Below are 23,896 nucleotides of genomic sequence, written 5' to 3'. Positions count from 1 at the left end.
TGGAAGAGGCTATCAGATCTGAATCAGGAGGAGGAAACTTCACCTGCAACATTCAAGGGAGATAATCCATCTGCCTGGTGAGCAGACTGTCTTGCCTAACCATATACTTCCTGTCAGTGTTGGGAAGGAATTTGCATTCGCTAGGATAATGTCCATCACTGCTACTGCACAGTGGACATGACTTGGTGAACTTACGAGGCTGATGTTTACTACTTCGAACAGTGTGAGGTTGACATGTGGTTGTCCTCATGATTTTATCGTCCTCATTTGACCGGATTTCGTCCAGTAGGAGTCTAGAGCCTGTGATATACCGCTGTTTGACTAATCTTTCAAGTCTGCCATAAGAGATGGCTCCATCCATCATAATTTGTCCTCCACCAAATCGGTCGACTCCTTGTCCGCAAGATACGGTACAACGTTCATTCCACCTCCGATACACACCGTAGCCGAGAGCCGCGATGGGGTCCAACAGTCAAGACATGACCCTACATGAGGTAATAAATGCCACTGCAGCCATTGAAGTTGATGACGTTGAGGTAAAATGACGCTAACGTTAGGTCTTCATTCCCGCAGCTCGTAAACATTTACGGACAGACTATGCAGATATGGGTGAAAACCAGGAATTTTGTTGCAGCGTATGTTGCAGTGAGTATACTGTTTCGAAGGTGAATGGCTCGATGAATGTTTCCATACAATTTTGTTTACCTTCACTTACACCTCCTGAGCATGGGGAAAAAACTTGCTCATATTCAAATATAAGAAGAAAAAAAACGCTTCCAAAAATCGTCAACCTTTTTGACACATATGTTACCCTTACCTATACCTTATGGGTAATAATAAGATCAAATGGTTTCTATGTTATTTGAAGATATGGAGTGAGTGAGTTTGGTTTAATGCCTTGAACAGTATTCCAGTTATATCACAGCATGTCACCTTAATGTGGGAGGAAAGCCTGGAGTGATGCAGGTCTGACTTTTACCACCTTGGTAAAACTCACAAGCACGGGTATGGTGCTGACAAACCTAGAAACATAATCAGGATGAACCGGGTATCGAGCCCACAACCATAGGTTTCTGGCATGCCCAAGTGATGCAACTCGCCACAGTGAATTGTGGTGCCTTCAACGACTGGGACACCCATGCCACCTCCTCCTAACCCCCCTCCTCCCGAAGCCCATGAAGCCCAGTAACTATTTGTACTTGTGCTATGGTAAATATAAAACTAACACCAGTGGCATTGGTTATATTTCATTGTAAAGTCTATATACATTTTTCACAATACAAACATCTTTATGGCATTCAGTATCAGCCTCTCAACATGGTAAAGCTTGCGTGTACAGTGTATCACAATCAATGTCTCCATGCTAAGCTGCGCAGCCAGAAGATGAAGATGCTGAAGATGATGCTGAACGATACTTGTCCCCTCAGTCCACTGTCTCCACCACTGCAACAAACAGAAGAACAATCAGGAAAAGTGTCCAACATCAGGGCCCAATTCTACAAAGCAATGTTAACACTAAGATGACTCACTCATACTTCCACTATGATCAGCCTACTGCTAAGTTAGCTTTGTGAGCAGAGCCCTGATAATCATCTGTTATCATTTGCGATGGTTTGACACTGAAAAAACATGTATAGTGTGCATGTTTGACCAACTGAGCAATTCTAAGCCTCAGTATATAAGATGGAAATGTCTGGAACTGCCAGAAGAAGCTTTTCAATTGTTTGTTTATTTGTTTGTTTGTTGTTTTAAGCACACTCAGCAATATTCAAGCTTTATGACAAAAGCCTGTAGATAATTGAGCCTGGACCAGATAATCCAGTGACTGCTATCTCGAGCAATGATCCATGCTGGGATACAATGACAGCAGTCAGCCAAGTCAACAAGCTGATCACCTGACCCGTTAAGTCTCCTTCTGCAACAAGCACAGGTTGCTGGAACCCAATGTTGACACTATTCCAGTCATATCACAGTGTGTCCGCTTCATGTGGGAGGAAAGCCTGAAGTGGAGCAGTTTTCAGACGTTTGCCACTTTGGTGAAACCCACAAGCATGGTTGTGCTTATGCGTTTTGACAAACAATCAACACATAAATCAACTGAATTTCTTATTAATGAATGAAAAGCAATTTCTGACTTTGCAATAATTTCAGCAAAAGTTGACTGGAACATCAATATGTGTGTATGTAGGAGCTTTGATTGCAGACTTTAAGTAGTTTCAGAAGCCACCTGTTACTAAAATTAATCCTGCTTTATTCCCGTAATACAAGTTTCTGATTATCATATACATGTTAAAATGTTACCAGCACCTTTACCATTGGCAAGTTGAAATGTATGTGTAACATAAGGGAGTTAACTCAATCATCAACTCAAAACAGCATCTGACACTAAAGCAAATCAAAAACTGATCATAACATGTTTAAAAAAAATTCAACTTGGAAAAAATCACCAATTCCTACAAAGAGGTGATTATTCACTATTATATTTTCATTTCACACCATCATATCAGAGTTGAAAAAGAAATGTTAAAGCTCTTTATAGTTTCTACAGTATTCTGTTGTTGAGGTTACAACACACTTCACTAGACACAACTCACTTAACCTAGTGTTGTTAGGGGCACATCACACATCTCTCTAGGTGCTACCACGATGGTTAACTCAGGTTAGAAGGTACAAACATTTTATTGTCACAAACTCCTATTCATCATAGTCACAAAACTCCAAGTCACACACTCTCTGTCTCTCAAGCCTTTCATATGTCATTGTCCCTTATTGTAATTATATATGTGCTTCATATACATGCATGTGCTAGTCAGTATATATTGTGCTATGTATACATGCATGTGCTAGTCAGTATATATTGTGCTATGTATACATGCATGTGCTAGTCAGTATATATTGTGCTTCATATACATGCATGTGCTAGTCAGTATATATTGTGCTATGTATACATGCATGTGCTAGTCAGTATATATTGTGCTATGTATACATGCATGTGCTAGTCAGTATATATTGTGCTTCATATACATGCATGTGCTAGTCAGTATATATTGTGCTATGTATACATGCATCTGCTAGTCAGTATATATTGTGCTATGTATAAATGCATGTGCTAGTCAGTATATATTGTGCTATGTATACATGCATGTGCTAGTCAGTATATATTGTGTTATGTATACAGGCAAGTGCTAGTCAGTATATATTGTGTTATGTATACATGCATGTGCTAGTCAGTATATATTGTGCTATGTATAAATGCATGTGCTAGTCAGTATATATTGTGTTATGTATAAATGCATGTGCTAGTCAGTATATATTGTGTTATGTATAAATGCATGTGCTAGTCAGTATATATTGTGTTATGTATAAATGCATGTGCTAGTCAGTATATATTGTGTTATGTATACATGCATGTGCTAGTCAGTATATATTGTGCAATGTATAAATGCATGTGCTAGTCAGTATATATTGTGCTATGTATACATGCATGTGCTAGTCAGTATATATTGTGCAATGTATACATGCATGTGTAAGTCCAGTATATATTGTGCTATGTATACATGCATGTTCTAGTAAGTATATATTGTGCAATGTATAAATGCATGTGCTAGTCAGTATATATTGTGCTATGTATACATGCATGTGCTAGTCAGTATATATTGTGCTATGTATACATGCATGTGCTAGTCAGTATATATTGTGTTATGTATACAGGCAAGTGCTAGTCAGTATATATTGTGTTATGTATACATGCATGTGCTAGTCAGTATATATTGTGCAATGTATAAATGCATGTGCTAGTCAGTATATATTGTGATATGTATACATGCATGTGCTAGCCAGTATATATTGTGCTATGTATACATGCATGTGCTAGTCAGTATATATTGTGTTATGTATACAGGCAAGTGCTAGTCAGTATATATTGTGTTATGTATACATGCATGTGCTAGTCAGTATATATTGTGCAATGTATAAATGCATGTGCTAGTCAGTATATATTGTGCTATGTATACATGCATGTGCTAGTCAGTATATATTGTGTTATGTATACAGGCAAGTGCTAGTCAGTATATATTGTGTTATGTATACATGCATGTGCTAGTCAGTATATATTGTGCAATGTATAAATGCATGTGCTAGTCAGTATATATTGTGCAATGTATAAATGCATGTGCTAGTCAGTATATATTGTGCTATGTATACATGCATGTGCTAGTCAGTATATATTGTGCTATGTATACATGCATGTGCTAGTCAGTATATATTGTGTTATGTATACAGGCAAGTGCTAGTCAGTATATATTGTGTTATGTATACATGCATGTGCTAGTCAGTATATATTGTGCTATGTATACATGCATGTGCTAGTCAGTATATATTGTGCTATGTATACATGCATGAGCTTGTCAGTATATATTTTGTTATGTATACATGCAAGTGCTAGTCAGTTTATATTGTGCTATGTATACATGCATGTGCTAGTCAGTATACATTGTGCTTCATATACATGCATGTGCTAGTCAGTTTATATTGTGCAATGTATACATAGTATATATTGTGCTATGTGTACATGCATGTGCTCGTCAGTATATATTGTGCTATGTATACATGCATGAGCTAGTCAGTATATAGTGTGTTATGTATACATGCCTGTGCCAGTCAGTATATATTGTGCTATGTATACATGCATGTGCTAGGCAGTATATATTGTGCTATGTATACATGCATGAGCTAGTCAGTATATAGTGTGTTATGTATACATGCCTGTGCCAGTCAGTATATATTGTGCTATGTATACATGCATGTGCTAGGCAGTATATATTGTGTTATGTATTCATGCATGTTCTAGTCAGTAAATATTGTGCTATGTATACATGCATGTGCTTGTCAGTATATATTGTGCTATGTATACATGCATGTGCTAGTCAGTATATATTGTGCTATGTATACATGCATGTTCTAGTCAGTATATATTTTGCATGTGCAAGTCCAGTTTATATTGTGCTATGTATACATGCATGTGCTAGTCAGTATATATTGTGCTATGTATACATGCAAGTGCTAGTCAGTATATATTGTGCTATGTATACATGCATGTTCTAGTCAGTATATATTTTGCATGTGCAGGTCCAGTATATTTTGTGCTGCGTATACATGCATGTGCTAGTCAGTATATATTGTGCTATGTATACATGCATGAGATAGTCAGTATATATTGTGTTATGTATACATGCCTGTGCCAGTCAGTATATATTGTGCTATGTATACATGCATGTGCTAGGCAGTATATATTGTGTTATGTATTCATGCATGTGCTAGTCAGTAAATATTGTGCTATGTATACATGCATGTGCTTGTCAGTATATATTGTGCTATATATACATGCATGTGCTAGCCAGTATATATTGTGCTATGTATACATGCATGTTCTAGTCAGTATATATTTTGCATGTGCAAGTCCAGTTTATATTGTGCTATGTATACATGCATGTGCTAGTCAGTATATATTGTGCTATGTATACATGCAAGTGCTAGTCAGTATATATTGTGTTATGTATACATGCATGAGCTAGTCAGTATATATTGTTATGTATACATGCATGAGCTAGTTAGTATATATTGTGTTATGTACACATGCATCTGCTAGTCAGTATATATTGTGTTATGTATACATGCATGAGCTAGTTAGTATATATTGTGTTATGTACACATGCATCTGCTAGTCAGTATATATTGTGCTATGTATACATGCATGTGCTAGTCAGTATATATTGTGCTATGTATACATGCAAGTGCTAGTCAGTATATATTGTGCTATGTATACATGCATGTTCTAGTCAGTCTATATTGTGCTATGTATACATGCATGTACCAGTCCAGTATATAGTGTGCTATGTATACATGCATGTGCTAGTCAGTATATATTGTGCTTCATTTACATGCATGTGCTTGTCCAGTATATGCTGTGCTCCATATACACTGCATGATGGTTAGATAAGCAGGGGTGTCCATGTCCTGTTAATTGTCTAACTCAGTATATATCTCATTGGTAGGAATGGAATCATCCTCGGTTATCCAGGGCATTTTATCTCCATTCGAGTAGGATAGATAGTCTTGGACTCATTTGCGACAAAAGCTTCGCAAGTAATGTTTCCATTCCAATCCCTCTTACTACTACCTTAGCACAGGATTTCTCTCAATTAATTGAACAGCTATTTTAAGCATCATGTAGTTAGTTGTAGCAATGGGTTCCAGGGTATTTATGTTAATAGACTTAGTACACGGGATGATCAAGGATGAAGGGACTACATAGCCAGGTTCCGTACACATGTATACACAAGCCCTTCCTTCACACAATGAGATATACACATGTTAAACATGGCAGGACAGGATGTATATATAATATGCTTGATTTCTGAATATAGTTCACTTTGATATGGACCGAAGGGTCCAACCATTTGATATTCTGGGATTTTATATGAAGACTGGATATTCTTTCAGCTACAGCTGAATTAATTAAAACTTTGAGCTTAAATAATAAAAACATAACAATGCGATTTGGTGGCTTACAATATCTTGGTTTTGCTTCAACAGTCTGAAGAATAATTACTTTTTTCAAGCTTTTTCTTGGACAATATATGTTTTTTCGATAAATTCCAAACTTCCCCCCCTCCCCTCCCCTTTTATATCAAATGGTCGGTCTCTAATAACAGGACTGTATTCCCGATTTGGGATCCATGGCTTGGGCTGTTGTAAGATTAAACTTACTCAGTACCAAGCATAACATATATCATATATCTATTTCTGTATGTTACAAATGGCCATACCTTCATCTGAAAAACAACCAATTGACAGGTCAACAACAGTGAAACAACGATATACAATTGTATATATACTACTCAAAAGAAGTTAAAGATCACCCAATTCAGTCATATTTCTATAGTTAATCTGTCTGCTAAACAGTGATATGAAAGAATTGGGTTCGTTAACTCCTCCTGAGTATATAGTTCCCACTTGCCTACAAGACAGCTGTCATAGCATCAGAATGACAGTTGGGATCGTACAGTTTGGTCGTACAGATCGTACAGATGTATTAATCAATCTGACAGCTGTCATCATTCCCCAATAGGTCGTGCAAATTTACACCTGACAAAACACCACCCACCTACTCGTGTATCGATTCCTAATTTAAATTCTGTGTTGAATTTCAAGAAGTGATATATACGAAATGTTTGAAAGAACCTGACCCGATAACCACCAGCTTGTCTCTTTCATGAAACTTGATAAATCTGATATTAATGCACTATGACAGAGTTAGCGCTATATTGAAGGGGCAATAGCGAGGGGGCACTGCATATAATGGTATTATGTTGAGTCGTAATCAACCAACCATTCAACTACACAGACACTACATGTTATAACAAGCTCTTGTTAGCCAGGCCACATCAACACGGCAACAAGACTACTGAAATATTCACGGTATTGTGAGTCAAGCATTACGACATGCATCGCTTTAAGAGGTAGGTGTATCTGGACACCCTGAAGGCCAAAATATATCTATTATTAGATCTTCATTCAAATTTATTCGAATTGTGTGCCGGGAGCCACATTATTTTCACATATAATTTTTAAAAAGATCAAATCATCTGTGAAGATTTTCTGTTGCATGAATGCTTGGTGTGGATGTATATGGTATAGTTTATCTTTCGAAAGGTACAATTGTCCAGGGAATAATCAAATTATGTGAGGTAGGTTCTTGGTATTGCTGTGGGCAGGAATAAACATATTATCCTTTGTATCATTTAAACATTTTGTGAGCACGGTCTCCATGTTACAGGCTTACAGCTAGGATATGACAGTGTGAAAAATACACTTTAATATCTAAAGATCAATATGATAAATTAAGAGAATAACCATGAGCTACGGGGAAGTAGGGATTATCTGTCCCGAGTGAATTAATTGTGTTAATCCAGGCCTTTGGCAAGGTTACTAAACTTACAGCATTCACTCGCAAGAGACAGATAATCAGTAATTGTGTTTCAAGTAGGTTATTCTATAATTACTCATTGACATTTTACGAGAGAAAATGGTGAAAAAAAGTATAAATGTCAACCCAATAGAGAGTGAGTGAGTATGTTTTTTTACGCGGCTTTTAGCAATATTCCAGCAATATCATAGCAGGGCACACATTGTACCCATGAGGGTAATCAAACCCGGGTCTTCAGCGTGACAAGCCAACACTTTAACCACTAGGCTACCCCACCGCCCTCAACCCAACAGAGAAACTTCACTGGAGGCAGCCTGCAGTTCAGAGAGGTAATGTAATCAGTTTGTGATGTCACAGACTGTGATTGATGTCATATATTTTTCTCAACAATTAAGCACTGTGATATGGCTGCCCAATCAGGTTGAGAATTGCTAAAATGCAAATGTGCAAATATTGGAAACTTATAACACATGATCATTCTACCCTTATCAGTAGTACTGTACATTAGGTTGTGAAAAGGTTAAATTTCTCCGAATTATGCAATTTGGTTCAATGTTTTCTTATTGATTTTTTAAAAGGTCTTCAGCAAATGATTAATTCCTGATAGTAGTTTATGTTTAACGCCGCACTCAGCAATATTCCAGCTATATGACGTCTGTAAATAATCGAGTCTGGACCAGACAATCCAGTGATTAACATCCTGAGCATCGATCCACGCAACTGGAATACGATGACTTGCATCAATTAAGTCAGCTAGCCATACCAACTTATCCCGTTAGTCACCTATTACTTCTGATAGTAAAAGACACAATATCACAATTGTAATAATGAAAGTTTGTTTCATAAGAACTCTACACTCATGAAACTGGCTTCAAATGGGTGCAGAGACATGCAATGAACACGTCATCAGGTCAGGATGACACGCAATGAGCCACGTCATCAGGTCATGATGACACACAATGAGCCACGTCATCAGGTCATGATGGCACACAATGAGCCACGTCATCAGGTCATGACAGCACGCAATGAGCCACTTCATCAGGTCATGATGACACACAATGAGCCACGTCATCAGGTCATGATGACACACAATGAGCCACGTCATCAAGTCATGATGGCATGCAGTCAAGCCAAGTCTCCGGATCTAGGGCTTGGGTGGGTACTGAGTAGGACCAGGGTACCCCCAGAACTACCCAGACCCGTAGTTAGTCACGTGATATACTGTTTAATGATACAAATTATCTTGAACTCCATGGTGACACTACAAGGCACTGAAGTTCTCAAGGTTTTCTGACTGTGCACACATTCCATTCATGTTTAAAAAAGATTAAGCTTTGGTCAACTTTATGCATTATCATTTTCATACTTTTTGCCAGGGCTCCGGTCAAACAATTCCCAATCGGACATTTTGTACCCAACTCTAGAGACCAACAATGGGTACCCGGGTCGTAAATTTGGACTCGTCCCAGCCCTATCCTGATCGCATGGTTAGCTTTAGTCAGCCCCTACAATAAGGGACCTGTGGGGACCTCTGGGACCCCTTTTTCCTCGGAATTCCCATGGTTTGGAAACGTCACAAGGATAAACAATGATGCTGAGATAACAAGAGTTTGAGATAAGGTCAGAGGTTACAGGAGATATTGTGATGTGTACTGGGAGGATGGGAGGATGTCTGACAGCACTAGCAGTATGTTGCCACCTGAGGGCTACATGGGGACAATGTTGGTACTTACATTTAGGAATGTTGACTTTGTTGGAGATGAGGACATCCGCCTGGATGTGGTTCATGTTGACATACAGGGTCTCAGGGTTTGCCTGCAATACACGTAATAATGATGATGATGACGATGACGACGACGACGACAACGACGATGATGATCAGCCAAAAGCCAAATTCAATATGAAAATACATTAATTTTATTTTCATTTTCCATATTTCCAAATATTTATTCTGAAGATTTATGAAACAGAATTTGTGAACAACAGACAAGAAAAACATCCATGAAGATCCGGGGTAGAATAGGTCTTCAGCAACCCTGATGATGCTTGCCATAAAAGGCACCAATGCTTGTCGTAAGCGGCGACTATCGATATTGGGTGGTCAGACTCGCTGACTTGGTTGATGCATGTCATCGAATCCCATTTGTGTAGATTGTGCTTATTATGTCAATCACTGGATTGTCTGGTTCAGACTCAATTATTTACACACCGCCTTAACATAACTGGAATATTGCTGAGTGCGGCGTCAAACAACAAACAACAACGACAAGAAACACATGATTACACTAAGAACTTTCATTACACATCCAGTGCTTACATCCATAGTCGGAACATTCAGACATAAATACTCACCATAAACAAATCATACAAGGCTTCTCCCATGGCGTCTCGAACATGGTCGTCAACGATAGGGAACGTCCTACAGAAATACTGTAAACCAACAAGAACAAGATGACGTGATTGAGTGTATTGATGTGGGTGTGACTTCTAGAAAAAACTTTTAGGGGCTGGTCATTTATTGTATGGGGAAAAACATGAAAAAATGTTAAATGTATAAATTGGATGGGCCATAAAAAAATGTTTAACATAAAATTGTGGCAGGGAGGGGCCAAAAAATATGCCTAAGCCCAATCCTATCACCACCCTACCCTATCCCATCCCACCCCATCCCACCCCATCCCACTCCACCCCACCCCACCCCACCCCACCCAACCCCACCCAACCCTCTCTTATAAATGACCAGTCCCTAAATTTTTAAAAGTTATCATTTTCATGTATGCATGAGTAAAATACACATTTTACTTTCTCACAAGTAGAGAAAATAGAGACCTAAGTCAGAACAATTTCAACATTATTTTCCTCAGAACTATAGTATTTGTGAAAGTAGAAAATAAATCCCCAAATTTTGAAAAGGTTCAAATTACAAAACAAAATCATGTAATGTGGCATCTAATATTTCTTATCTGGAAAAGAATTAAGCACCACTAGCAAAATGTTTTAGTATGAAATAGACATGCCCTGTGTCAATTTGTTTACATTATGACATGCTGCAATAGCTATTTTACTTTGTATCCTGTATTTAATTGTATCCTCTAGTTCTTTGCATTACATGATATGACCCTGTCCTTTCGACCATCTAGAGAATCATCTGGTGTTTTATAGACTTTTCATCAGTTATCAATGAGTGAGCGAGTTGGGTTTAACACCGCTTTGAACCGTATTCCAGTAATATCACAGTGTGTCAGCTTAATGTGGGAGGAAATCCAAAAGTGGTGCAGGTCAAAGACGTTTACCACTTTGGTGAAACCAACAAGCATGGGTATGGTGCTGACAGACCTAGAAACATGCATGTAATTGGAATTTGAACCCACGATCATAGGTTCCGGTGTGCCCAAGGGATGCAACTCTGCACAGAAAATCATGGGGCCTGGGACACTCATGACCCCTCATTAGGTGACAGTGATATGTTAGACATTAATGTAGATATTTCCAAATGATTCAGTGTTCTGGACATACAGGTGTATACATATTTGAGTGTGAGTATGTGACGAACCTCGAGCGTGATGCTTGCTTGTCTCTGGCTGTCAGCGTAGTCCTGGTTGCCCATAGCAAACATCAGGTTGTGCACCACACGGGTCTGGCAGAGACACAACATACACATGAGACACCCAGGTCTGGCAGAGACACAACATACACATTAGACAACCAGGGTCTGGCGGAGACACAACATACACATGGGACAACCAGAGTCTGGCAGAGACACAATATACACATTAGACAACCAGGGTCTGGCAGAGACACAACATACACATGAGACAACCAGGGTCTGGCAGAGACACAACACACACATGAGACAACCAGGGTCTGGCAGAGACACAACATACACATCAGACAACCAGGGTCTAGCAGAGACACAATATACACATCAGACAACCAGGGTCTGGCAGAGACACAACATACACATTAGACAACCAGGGTCTGGCAGAGACACAACATACACATTAGACAACCAGGGTCTGGCAATGACACAATATACACATTAGACAACCAGGGTCTGGCAGAGACACAACATATACATTAGACAACCAGGGTCTGGCAGAGACACAACATACACATTAGACAACCAGGGTCTGGCAGAGACACAACATACACATCAGACAACCAGGGTCTAGCAGAGACACAATATACACATTAGACAACCAGGGTCTGGCAGAGACACAATATACACATCAGACAACCAGGGTCTGGCAGAGACACAACATACACATTAGACAACCAGGGTCTGGCAGAGACACAACATACACATTAGACAACCAGGGTCTGGCAGAGACACAACATACACATGCGACAACCAGGGTCTAGCAGAGACACAATATACACTTGAGACAACCAGGGTCTAGCAGAGACACAACATACACATGAGACAACCAGGGTCTAGCAGAGACACAACATACACATTAGACAACCAGAGTCTGGCAGAGACACAATATACACATTAGACAACCAGGGTCTTGCAGAGACACAATATACACATAAGACAACCAGGGTCTGGCAGAGACACAACATACACATTAGACAACCAGAGTCTGGCAGAGACACAATATACACATTAGACAACCAGGGTCTGGCAGAGACACAATATACACATTAGACAACCAGGGTCTGGCAGAGACACAATATACACATCAGACAACCAGGGTCTGGCAGAGACACAACATACACATTAGACAACCAGGGTCTGGCAGAGACACAATATACACATCAGACAACCAGGGTCTGGCAGAGACACAACATACACATTAGACAACCAGGGTCTGGCAGAGACACAATATACACATTAGACAACCAGGGTCTGGCAGAGACACAACATACACATCAGACAACCAGGGTCTAGCGGAGACACAACATACACATGCGACAACCAGGGTCTGGCAGAGACACAATATACACATTAGACAACCAGGGTCTGGCAGAGACACAATATACACATTAGACAACCAGGGTCTTGCAGAGACAAAATATACACATTAGACAACCAGTCACATGGCCTGGAACATTTATAATACATTCAATACATTCAGGCAAAACTTTGAAGGACTCTGGCAACACTTTTTATTTATTTCTATGTGTACAGATACCAGCGACAAGAGTTAAAAGTGAAAAAAAGATGTGAAATAATACTATTTTAAATTAAATTAATTTCTTTTTTACCAACTGCTCCATCTTTGATGAATAGGAAAAAAAGATACAATTCAAAAAACATTTGATGAACATTGGATTAAACATTTGTATTTATAAGGTACATGTACCATCAGGGCTTATATCATCAAAGAATAACAAGCTTTACCTGAATTAGTTTTTCTGCAAGTTCATTTCTGTCTCTTGCTAGGATGCTGAAAATGAAGCAAAAACCATCAACATACGCCTTTTTTAATAGTGGAGTGAGCTTGTGTCATGGCCTGGTTGTCTGTCATCCACTGATGACAGGGTCGGTGGTGGTGTCCACGTACGTGTGTAACATCATCTTTACCTATCAACCAATGATTCTTAACCACCTATGCTTGTTCCCACAAATGACAATACATGAATTTGATCAAGAGATCTGAAATCCAATTTTTTAACAAGGCAGCCATCTTGAAAAAACACTGTATATTCCATCTTTTTCCAAAAAGTATGGAACGCTCCATTGTGTGTTGTTAGAACTAGGGACAGTTTCTTGTGATATTATGAAATTTCACCTTGATTTGACCTTTGCACTTTGACCTTTGCACCTTAAATTTAGTCAAAGTGCACTATCTGTGCTCTGGATACATCTTCTGAAACTACTCTACTGATGAAGCTGAAATTTGGTATGCATTTTTTCTACTAATGACTTCTTTTACTTAAACAATTGCCATTCTACTGTTAATTCTTGTAAAACATTTAAAACAAAAACGAAATTATCAGAATTCTAATTTGCAAGCGCCACAAAAGTAGAACATTACTACTTTGTCAAGCAGCTGTCATTGTTGATATGTTAAACTGTTTACTACACACCAAGGAGAGCTACAATTCCTTGGAACTGTTTTTTAAACAACTTAAAGAGTATGTATGTGAGCTCAAAATTTCAAAGTCAAAGTACAGACAATTTTGTGTTGCTATGGAAACATGCTCACCCAATAGTTTTAGCTGCCGCTGCTTGCTGCACATACACAGGTAGAGGGGCACTTATCTTCGGAACATCAGGATCTGTCGGCAGCAGGATAGAAACACTATGTCACAGTGCACAGATATAATGACAGAAGCTGTCGCCATGGTAACAAGCAATGAAGAAAAGAAATCATCCATTACGATTGAATTTGTAAATCATCGTGTCTAGTCATGTTGAATAGATCAGATTTGCAAACCGCAAATCAAGCACACAAACTCCTATTGCCGCCATAACCATAAAGTATTCTAGCATTTATTGTAGGATTTTCTTTTTTTGAAGATGGAAATAAAATTGAGAAAATTGCCTGGTAACCAACACCATTATTTCTTTGAGCCTAATGATGGTAGGTTTTCACTCCATCTTACTCAAACAGATATGCTTCATTACTAACCAAATGTTTACTTAAAGACTATTCTATTTCAAGCAGTGAATTTCACTGAGATTGTGTATTGTCCTTAATCTACGTTAAAAAGTGAAGCTTATTGAGAACCTTCGAGGATCTCTGGCCTGGGCAGGCTGTCCTCCTTGGCTGGTCGGAGGAGCGCCACCAGACCCTTCAGTAGACTGGTAGACACATCGTAGTCCATCAGCTCCTTGATCAGCTCGATAGCTGCAAACAACAAACATGTCACAGTAGTGAATCAGAGCAATCGCATAAAAATCAGATATTTTACTTGGATACGATACTTACTCTGCGTGAAGATCTGAGGACATCTCAATTGGTCGTGTCAGGTGAATTTTCTAATAAGCCAATCAGTGTCAAGGCTCGTAAATTCTTGGTTTGAGTGAGCGAAGCATTCAACCAGCATATCAGTGCAATCTCATTAAAGTGAGTAAGTGATTTGGGTTTTAACGCCGCTGACAATATTCCAGTTATGTCATGGTGTTTCAGCTTGATGTGTGATGAAACCTACAAGTGATGAGGGGATTAGACATTTATCACAACCTGCGTGCCCAAGGGAAGCAACTCTGCAAAGCGAAATGCAGGGCTTCAGACAGATTTTTTTAATACTCTGATATGATACCTTAGTCCCTCTCCCAGACCCTAGAGAATAAAATTGAAAGAGGAGTCCAACTCAAGCCTAGAATTATTTGGCAAGTCTAGATTGCCTCAGCTTTAGGATTGTTCTGGGCTCCATTTGGATTTTATTATTTTTATTTTGTACAGTTATATTTTTAAATAAGATAACTTGATTTCAGGGACTAAATGTAGTTCTAATGAAACCTCTCTGCATGAAGATCTGACAAACCCTCAATTGGTTTATCAGGTGAACCCTAAGCAAACCTTAACTGCCCAGTCTAAATGGAGGATGGGTTGAATCTTGAGCCAATCAGAGTCCATATCGCCCACAAAAGCAGGCGCTAACTGACTTAGGTGGGCCAAGATGCGAAACAGTGAAACGAGGCTTGCTCCCCTCTCAACCAAATTGAATTGTCTGACCTCAGTGCGTTGCACATTCTTGGGTAGTTACGAAGAATAACAACCCACTGAGACACTGTACATAACACACACTAGTGGTACAACATCTGTATCACCTGTACCTTACCTTCAAACTGCACCTCCAGGTGGAGAGTCTTCAGCAGGTTCAGTAACGGCTCCACCACGCTGACATTTGCCTGCCTCACAGTCGCCTGAAGACAAACACATCACCTATCATAAAACAGAGCTGATAGACTAGCAATGTAATTTGGGAATACAATAATAGCCCGATCATCAGGCGTGTAACTTTTCAAAACTGCCAGCAAAATAGACCATTTCGGGGTGTCGGCAGGCGGGTATTTTAAACACTGGCTGATAGCCGAGGTCACTCGACATTACACAGTATACTGATCGCATCCCTGTCACATGTATGTACATGTATATTGAGAGTCAACAGCATATACCACATTAGGCGTGTTATCACTTTTTTTTAAACTGTATAGGATCAAATTAGTAAGTTCGTTAAAGAAGCTCTGGAAAGTAAATCTTCACTTGATAGTAAGCATATTGTGTCATCTACCGCCTAATTGCCACTTATATATGAAATTGTTGTAACAACTTGGCACATTGGCCATTGGCCTAATAAACAGAAATAAACTTACTTTGTATAGGATCCTTATCAATATTTTAACGTGTAAAAGCCGACCCTACTTGATGTTTACCTGTACAACTCGGAGTGAGTGTGCTGCCATCTGCTGGGCTTTAGGGGAGCTACACGGCAGCAGAGCAATCAGCCCCTTGTACACCTGCATCTCAAACTTGGGGTTGCCCTGACCCAGCATCAGCAGCAAGTTCCGGCAGGCATCCTGGGTCTCCTCACTCTTAGACTTGGCCAGGCACTCAGCCACAGCCCGGATGCCTGGAGCAGAACACAGTACAGTGGATATACCATTTTTTACGGGGCCCTGCTTTTTTCCCTGTCCTTATTCTCAGCCATTGTTGATGACAGGGGTAGTGGATAAACTCCTTCCCAGCGCATGACACCTTCGTTACACTCTCGGTAACATCGCTGCCACCAGTGTGGGCGCAGCCATTACAAGAATCTTGACATTTGCCCTTTAACCCCAAATGTTGTAATGTTTATACTTTTGTTTATGTTTTTGGGAATGCCATCACAGTTACAATGCCATCACAAGGTTTTCAATTGACCATATTTCCCAGATGAATTTACCTTTTTGTTTGTCTGATCGGATTGGTTCGTGATCGCAAACAAACAGAAAATCAACAACTTCTCCCTTACATTCTTACTATACCAATTACATGATAGTTGTAATGAAACACAAATTCAAATTGACAAATAAAGAAAATAATTAAACTGGGATAAGAGTATTCAGCATCATGGGTGTCATCACTTGTTTGTAAACATAACAGACAGTCGGTTGCGAGTTCAACTCCAAGCATGGTTGTGGTCACCTATCACAGTGAGGAGTTTTGATTGGTGGCAGATAGTGTAGAGAGCTCCGCGAATGGTCTATTGCTGTGGGGAGCTTGGGGTAGCTGTATAAACTGAATAACTCAAAATCAATACCATTAACGGATAACAGGGTCCAGTAATAGGGGGTCAGGTACCCTGGGTTGAAATTTTGATCCATCCCAGACCTGTTACAAAGATGATCATACCATAGCTCTCGCACACAAGCTCCTTGTATTTGCGTCCAGCATTTGCAATGTGTTGTATACACTTGATAGCCTGCGCTTTGTCTGCCTCCTGAGCTTGTTTCAGTCCAATGACCTCGAGCAGGGTCAGAACACCTCCAACTTCCAGAAACTCTGCCATGAACTTGTGCCTGATGACAATTAAAAAAATTATTACTCACAAAAAATGAACAAATTTATTCTTTTAAACATCACGGAAGAAAAAAGGTTACCGTATTCGACAAAATAAGCGCCCAGGGCTCTCTCAAAATTAGAAATAGGGGGCTCTTATTAGAATATAATTTTAGTAAAAAAACAGAGCTGAAAGATCGTAAATTTCGTGGTTTATGCTGACAGCCTGAAATATTGACATACGACAGATATATTTTTCCAGAATTTAATTGCCCATAATTAAGGGTGCATATAACACTCAAGTGCGTATTATACGCGAATGAATAAGTCTTGTGTCCATTGATCAATCGGAAGGGGTGCTGATTGGGTTTGTTCACTAGCCAATATATTAGCAAATATCCCCGTGGGCTCTTATTAGAGTGGGGCGCTTATTACGTCGAATACGGTAATCATAATCATGACAAATAGATAACAAAAATATATGCCTCTAAGAGGAGAGATGAACTTGGGTGATATTATCATGCAGAACCTGTTCATTCTGGTAATCTAGTTTGTTCACACAAATAAAAAACAAATGAAATATCCTCTAAATAGCAGTTATGTTTTATATACTTACCGGGGCTATGTATAAATACAGTCGACTCTCATTAAAAAGATTCAGCACAAGCCATTATCGAGTACTATCCAAAACAGGGACTGAATTTTTGTCCTTTCAAGAATTTAAATGTACCAACAAGAAGAAATACTTTTGATCCATTTTCGAGAATGTCATTTCACCAAGAGATAAAAACTTAGCAGTTGTAATTAGAGAGTTTGCGCCTTCCTATTAATAAATATACTGATAATACTCTTTTCAAATCCTAACCCTTCAGGTTTATCTATGAATCATACTTTGCATAAAGCCTGTTCATATGCCCATTACTATTTCCCAGTTTTCTCATGTTTTTTTCCAATACATGGTATTTACGATATGGAAATACACAAGCTAATAATCTCTATTTATTTCAAATGACCCTGTAGGCCTAATCAACTGAATTAAAACCAAGTTCAGACATTTCTTCAAGGTTTTGAGGTGAAATGGGGTTTAACGTCTCGTCCAAGATTATTGCATTTATATAGCCATGTGCATGCATTTGTGTGAGGTGTGTGTGTGTGTGGCTGCATGTACTAGTCCAGACTAATGCCGATTTTATAGTGCTAGCCCATTGATATACCATGCCGCCATTTAACATGAATACTACACTCAGACACAGTATACCAACCAGTCCTTGTTTTAGTACATCAATGCCATCCAGGCAGGGCAACAACAAGTACCATCTTTTAACGTCTTTTGGTATGACACGGCCCTTACGCTCTCTGGATAGAGACTCTACCACTAGACCCTGGAGGCGTCCAAATGATGCTGGTCAAATCTAGCATCATGTCTATGTATAGAATTACAAAAGAAGCTGGATGACCTCATTTGCATATTTATCAGAAGATTACAATATGTATCCGATTGGTTTATCGTATTAATAACACTATCCATCATATGATAAAGTATACTTACCCACTAGATGCAGACAGGAATATTGACACTGCACACAGCTGTTCATGAAGACATGTCCCAATCATGTATCTGTCACTCATTAAGGATTTCATCAATGTATGAATGAAGTTTTCAGCTAAAATAATAAGGGGATGTATTACCTTTTGACTATGGACAAGTGAATGTGTTGGTGAGTGAGTGAGTGAGTTGGGTTTAACGCCGCTTTTAACAGTATTCCAGTTATATCACGGCGTGTCAGCTTAATGTGGGAGGAAAGCCCGAAGTGATGCAGGTCTCAGACGTTTACCACTTCCGTGAAACCCACGAGCATGGGTATGGTGCTGACAAACCTAGAAACATAATCTGGGCGAACTGGGATTCGAACCCACAATCATAGGTTTCTGGCGTGCCCAAGGGACGCAACTCTGCACAGCAGGTCGCGGCGCCTTAGACTGGGCCATCCGTGCCCCCGAATTTGTTGGTGATTTAATGAACTCATAATCCAAATAAGGTAGCATTAAAGCACATACATTTCACCACTTTTCAACCATACATCATGACGATTTGATGTGATCTGACATCAAACCCCTGTTTTGTGAGTGAGTGAGTGAGTTAAGTTTTACGCCGCTTTTAGCAATATTCCAGCAATATCACGGCTGGGGACACCAGAAATGGGCTTCACACATTGGACCCATATCGGGTATCAAACCCGGGTCTTTGGCGTGACGAGTGAACGCTTTAACCACTAGGCTACCTGACCGCCCCCCTTGTTTTGTGAAAAAATAGAACATAAAATGGGTATGTGGGGTGTTCAAAGCAAGAAATTATGATAAAGTCATAAGACCAAAATACACTTTTCACTGAAAATGTTAACTGATAGGGGTACACGGCCACAGCTGGTTTACATCAGCTAAAGTTGTTTTTTACGCACATCCATGTCCTTTGGGTCAATGTCATTTCACTTTCCAAAAACTTGTATGACATATATGGGTAGGTAGGCACTGGCAAGAACATTCTTCAAGCAAACTAAAGGATACGTTAGACGTAGCCATGCTGTAAGTCTTGTAAGAAACAGACTAGCTGCTTGTGCAAATTCTTGTTCTAATTCCGGTCCAGTTTTACTTTGATTCTGCCGGATAAAATCTTGAAGTATTTTCTTTCGGACAGATTTGGATCCCTTGTCCCATTCTTGCAGGAGATTCATTATTCTGGACATGGCAGTTTGTTGCTTTGCACTCCCCATGACTGTACCAAGTCACACGGAAAGAACCTGTTAGTGTGAAATTAAAAAGTAGTTTGCGTTATTTTTCTCGCTGTGGCAGGTCTGTCAAGACGTTGTTGACATAGTTGCTATACCGCCATCTTGGTTGAGGGTAGTATGAAAGCGCCGATCTAATTGGCTGATTTACTTGAGTCCATCCAATGATATAATGTGTTTCATATTGATGACTACTAAATAAGAATGAGTGTTTTGATTGGATAGTTGTTTTCTTCATAAACCAACCAACAACCACTTTGAATGTCATGAGAGTGTCACAACAATCATGGCGGCCAGAAAGCACGAGTACAGAGTTACACTGCCGGCAACTGATGCAGAAGATGTCGATTTGACAATTGAGGATAATTTTGCTGTATTCGAAGAGGCAGATATACAAGAGAAGAGACCTGTGATCATTTTACTCGGCTGGGCTGGCTGTGTTGACAAGCATCTCGCAAAATATAGTGAAATCTACGAAAAGAGAAGGTGACAGACTCGTGATCGCAATCTGACATTTCTTGCTCTACTTTCAGTTGACGACTTCGATTACTGATGATCCGAGTTGTCATGGCTGAAATACTTTTTGTCTTAAACTGTTTAACCATTGATAATTTTTTCGTTTTTACTGTATGACTATGACAGACTTGTACAAAGGGTTTGATAGACACTCCCAGATGACATACTTGTGAGTCATGTGCGTTCTGAGCTCTACAAAGGAAAACAACAGGATGACAGCGTAGGAACAAGGAAGTGTACCCCCATGTTTCATTCATACTGTTGAAAGAGAATAATGATGTTGCAATGTGAATGTGTGGATTACAAGTTACTATTATGTTACATAATTTATCTCATGATATATTTAACTATTAATCATCATTATGGCGTAACAAAATAGACAACAAAATTATGGATAATAACTTCTTTATAATACTGTAATAGCAACATTTTGGTATAGATCCTTATACTGTTGTCAAGCAAGACTTAATAATGGACATAATATCAATCATCATTATGACATAACTATTGACAACTAATATTGAAGATATCTAAATATCCGGCCTACCTTTAGAATACAGTACCACAAACTTTTCAAACACGTGATCATACCCTATGACGTAATTTGTAGTATTTTGTTGCCAATCACACCGGCGAGACAATGCCCAGTGACGTCAGGGGTCATCGAGTGTGCATAAGCTCCTCCCAGTGATCTATCATCTCTACACCCAATGTCACTGAATAGGCCCTGCGGTGTTGAGAGTTTTGAGTATTTGTTTACTAATTATAGCCTGCGGCGGCGCATTTTAGAGCAAGCGCTAGTTTACGAAAGCACTTTTATTTTTTTTATTTCGTTTTTCTCCTAATTGAAGTGGATAAAATGGTTATAAATGGGAACTAATATACATATATATATATTATTTTTTCGGTTCATTGATTTTCATTATTATGCACAAGAATGCAGTTTATTAGGGATATTATATTGACGCTGAACACATCCAAATGTCGCCAGTTTTAGGGTAGGTTACCCCGAACTCTCTATCATTAGCCCTTGGATCCCCTTTAAGATCAATCACCCCTTTACGATCATAAGGGTTAGGTACTCATTTAGTGGCTATTATAGATTATATAGCGGCTCCTAATATTCTTCACACAAAAACGTCAATTAAAAAGGATGAAATGGTTTTGTGTCAAATATTTTGGCTACTGGAAACTGTCCTGGAACATTCACACAAGCCACTTTCACCGGCTACATTTTTTCAGTACTGATTCAAAAGCGAACTCACCGTTGTGTTGTCACTAGTCATGCTTATTCCTCCATTGTTCCTTACTATTATCCACATCATCCTGACAGTGTTCCCTACCATACTTTTCTGTCACAAAAATCACCCGACGAATGATTAAATACCATATCATTCATGCGTACTCGCGAGTTCGCTGCTGACGCTGGAGCCGTTTTCAGTTCGCGGCATATCGGCTCATTCCCCACCACTCGGTATCTTGTAGATTACAGAATGGGACAAGTGTGCCAAATGGCATCGGGATCATTCGTAAATGTCCGTAGACTAAAGTCCCGAGACACCATGCCTATCCGTAACCTTCGTAAGTGTCCGTCACCTATTCAACCCTTTTCGTTCAGTTCCATAACGTCATAGGCATCACTAGGTAAATTTGCAATAAGTTTAACAGTGTGGACGTAGCTCAGTCGGTTAGCTGTTAGGCTAACAATCCAAAGGTCACGGGTTCGAGTCCGACGGATTCTCACAAAAAACGGGTTGCTTGTCTTGAGACATGTGACCTACGGCAGAGATCGTCCTCACGAGAAGTTGTGGTACTGTATTCTAAAGGTGCTCCAAATATCCTCGTATTATGGGTTTTTGGATGCTTAAGAAGGAGTCATGGTTTTCTCTGTAATGACATGATTAACTGTAAAACATCTAACTCACTAAAAAGCTACCATCCATATATTGACAGTGTCTGTGTGAAGCCACTCCCCTCATTATAGCGAGAATAAACATGGTCGTCCGAAAATGTATGATGTCCGAAAAAAATATAATCCGACGATATATGTATGATAATCAAGAGGCTTTTGATGTATCCTCGGTCAACAATGTATTGAGTCATTGAGTATATTGATAATATCTTTGGAACTTTATGTATTAACATATTATAATTGTTATTCTGGACTTCAGGTTGTGAATATTAGACTATCTAAATAAAATGTTTGTACTTATCTTACAACTAAAATAATTCTTAATATTTTTTCAGATTGATTACAATCCGCCATATCTTTCCAACTGATGCTTTGTTCTACAACTTTAGTCTACTGAAGCCGATTGCTAAGAAGGTTCTTGATGTTGTCTTTGAGGAAAACCTGGAGGAACACCAGATTGTGTTCCACATCTTCAGTAACGGCGGCTGCTTCATCTACTGCCACATCACCGACTTCCTCCACTCCCAAGAGAGGTACAATCAGCTGCTGGTCAAGGGATGCATCATCGACAGTGCTCCAGGAAAGAGGCGAATAATGAAAGCCACACAGGCATTCATGGCTACACTCCGCATGAACCTCATCCTCAAATACATCCTTGGATTCTGCATCATGATCTATCTGTTCTTCTCCAGGCTTATTGGACAATTCCTAGGGAGTGATAAGGGTTCTGGAAACCCGTTTTTCTTGTTTGAAAGCATCTGTGAAGACAAAGCAAGGTGCCCACAGCTGTTCCTCTTTTCTCGCAAGGACCGTGTGATTATGCATGAAGATATTCAAGAAGTTGTTGATCGCCGCAAGCAGCATGGAGTCGATGTATGGAGTGTATGCTGGGAAGATTCGGATCATGTCGCTCACTTCCGAGTCCACCGAGAAGCGTACATACAAAAGTGCAATGAGTTTGTCTCCCACTGTCTTAAGCCACAGAAACTGAGTTGACTAAGTAAGCTGTAGGTGTTGGTGAGACACACTGTTATACATAATATGGTCAATGGTCATAAAATTTTCAAATCAATGCACAATTTAATTCAATTGGTATAAGTCAATAAATGAAATAATTAACTTTTTTTAGGCCTGTGCAATTTAGTTCCTTGTTTTATAATTCTCATCATGTTTTGGTCATCACAAACCCACTCACTTAAAAAAAAAATCACATGATGCATATTAAAAGAAATATATATTGTACACAAACAAACCCAGT

The 23,896-nt window shown here is 39.3% G+C and overlaps 2 protein-coding genes across 3 annotated transcripts; one reads left to right on the top strand and one right to left on the bottom strand.

Moving 5' to 3' along the window:
* Nucleotides 1–1,231: 1,231 nt before the first annotated feature.
* LOC124133197 (armadillo-like helical domain containing protein 1) lies at nucleotides 1,232–20,335 on the bottom strand. Of its 2 annotated transcripts, XM_046497474.2 has the most exons (13): nucleotides 19,990–20,335; nucleotides 18,974–19,042; nucleotides 17,278–17,444; nucleotides 16,320–16,516; nucleotides 15,725–15,809; nucleotides 14,668–14,787; nucleotides 14,143–14,215; nucleotides 13,335–13,380; nucleotides 11,541–11,624; nucleotides 10,340–10,417; nucleotides 9,721–9,802; nucleotides 6,828–6,833; nucleotides 1,232–1,443 (listed from the first exon to the last, which is right to left on the bottom strand). In XM_046497474.2, exons 1-13 carry the CDS (start codon nucleotides 20,193–20,195, stop codon nucleotides 1,424–1,426), a joined length of 1,233 nt encoding a protein of 410 aa, XP_046353430.1. In that variant the 5' UTR covers nucleotides 20,196–20,335; the 3' UTR covers nucleotides 1,232–1,423. The 2 variants fall into 2 exon arrangements, with proteins under 2 accessions (XP_046353430.1, XP_046353431.1); XM_046497475.2 differs by lacking the exon at nucleotides 6,828–6,833.
* A 142-nt stretch (nucleotides 20,336–20,477) lies between these two features.
* On the top strand, nucleotides 20,478–23,642 carry LOC124133196 (transmembrane protein 53-like). Its single transcript, XM_046497473.2, has 2 exons — nucleotides 20,478–20,696; nucleotides 22,974–23,642. Exons 1-2 carry the CDS (start codon nucleotides 20,497–20,499, stop codon nucleotides 23,632–23,634), a joined length of 861 nt encoding a protein of 286 aa, XP_046353429.2. The 5' UTR covers nucleotides 20,478–20,496; the 3' UTR covers nucleotides 23,635–23,642.
* Nucleotides 23,643–23,896: the final 254 nt, after the last annotated feature.

This window comes from Haliotis rufescens, unplaced genomic scaffold (genome assembly GCF_023055435.1).
Source record: "Haliotis rufescens isolate VD_foot unplaced genomic scaffold, xgHalRufe1.0.p SCAF_2, whole genome shotgun sequence".
Taxonomy (NCBI): Eukaryota; Metazoa; Mollusca; class Gastropoda; order Lepetellida; family Haliotidae; genus Haliotis; species Haliotis rufescens.
This window is presented reverse-complemented; position numbering and strand designations above follow the sequence as displayed.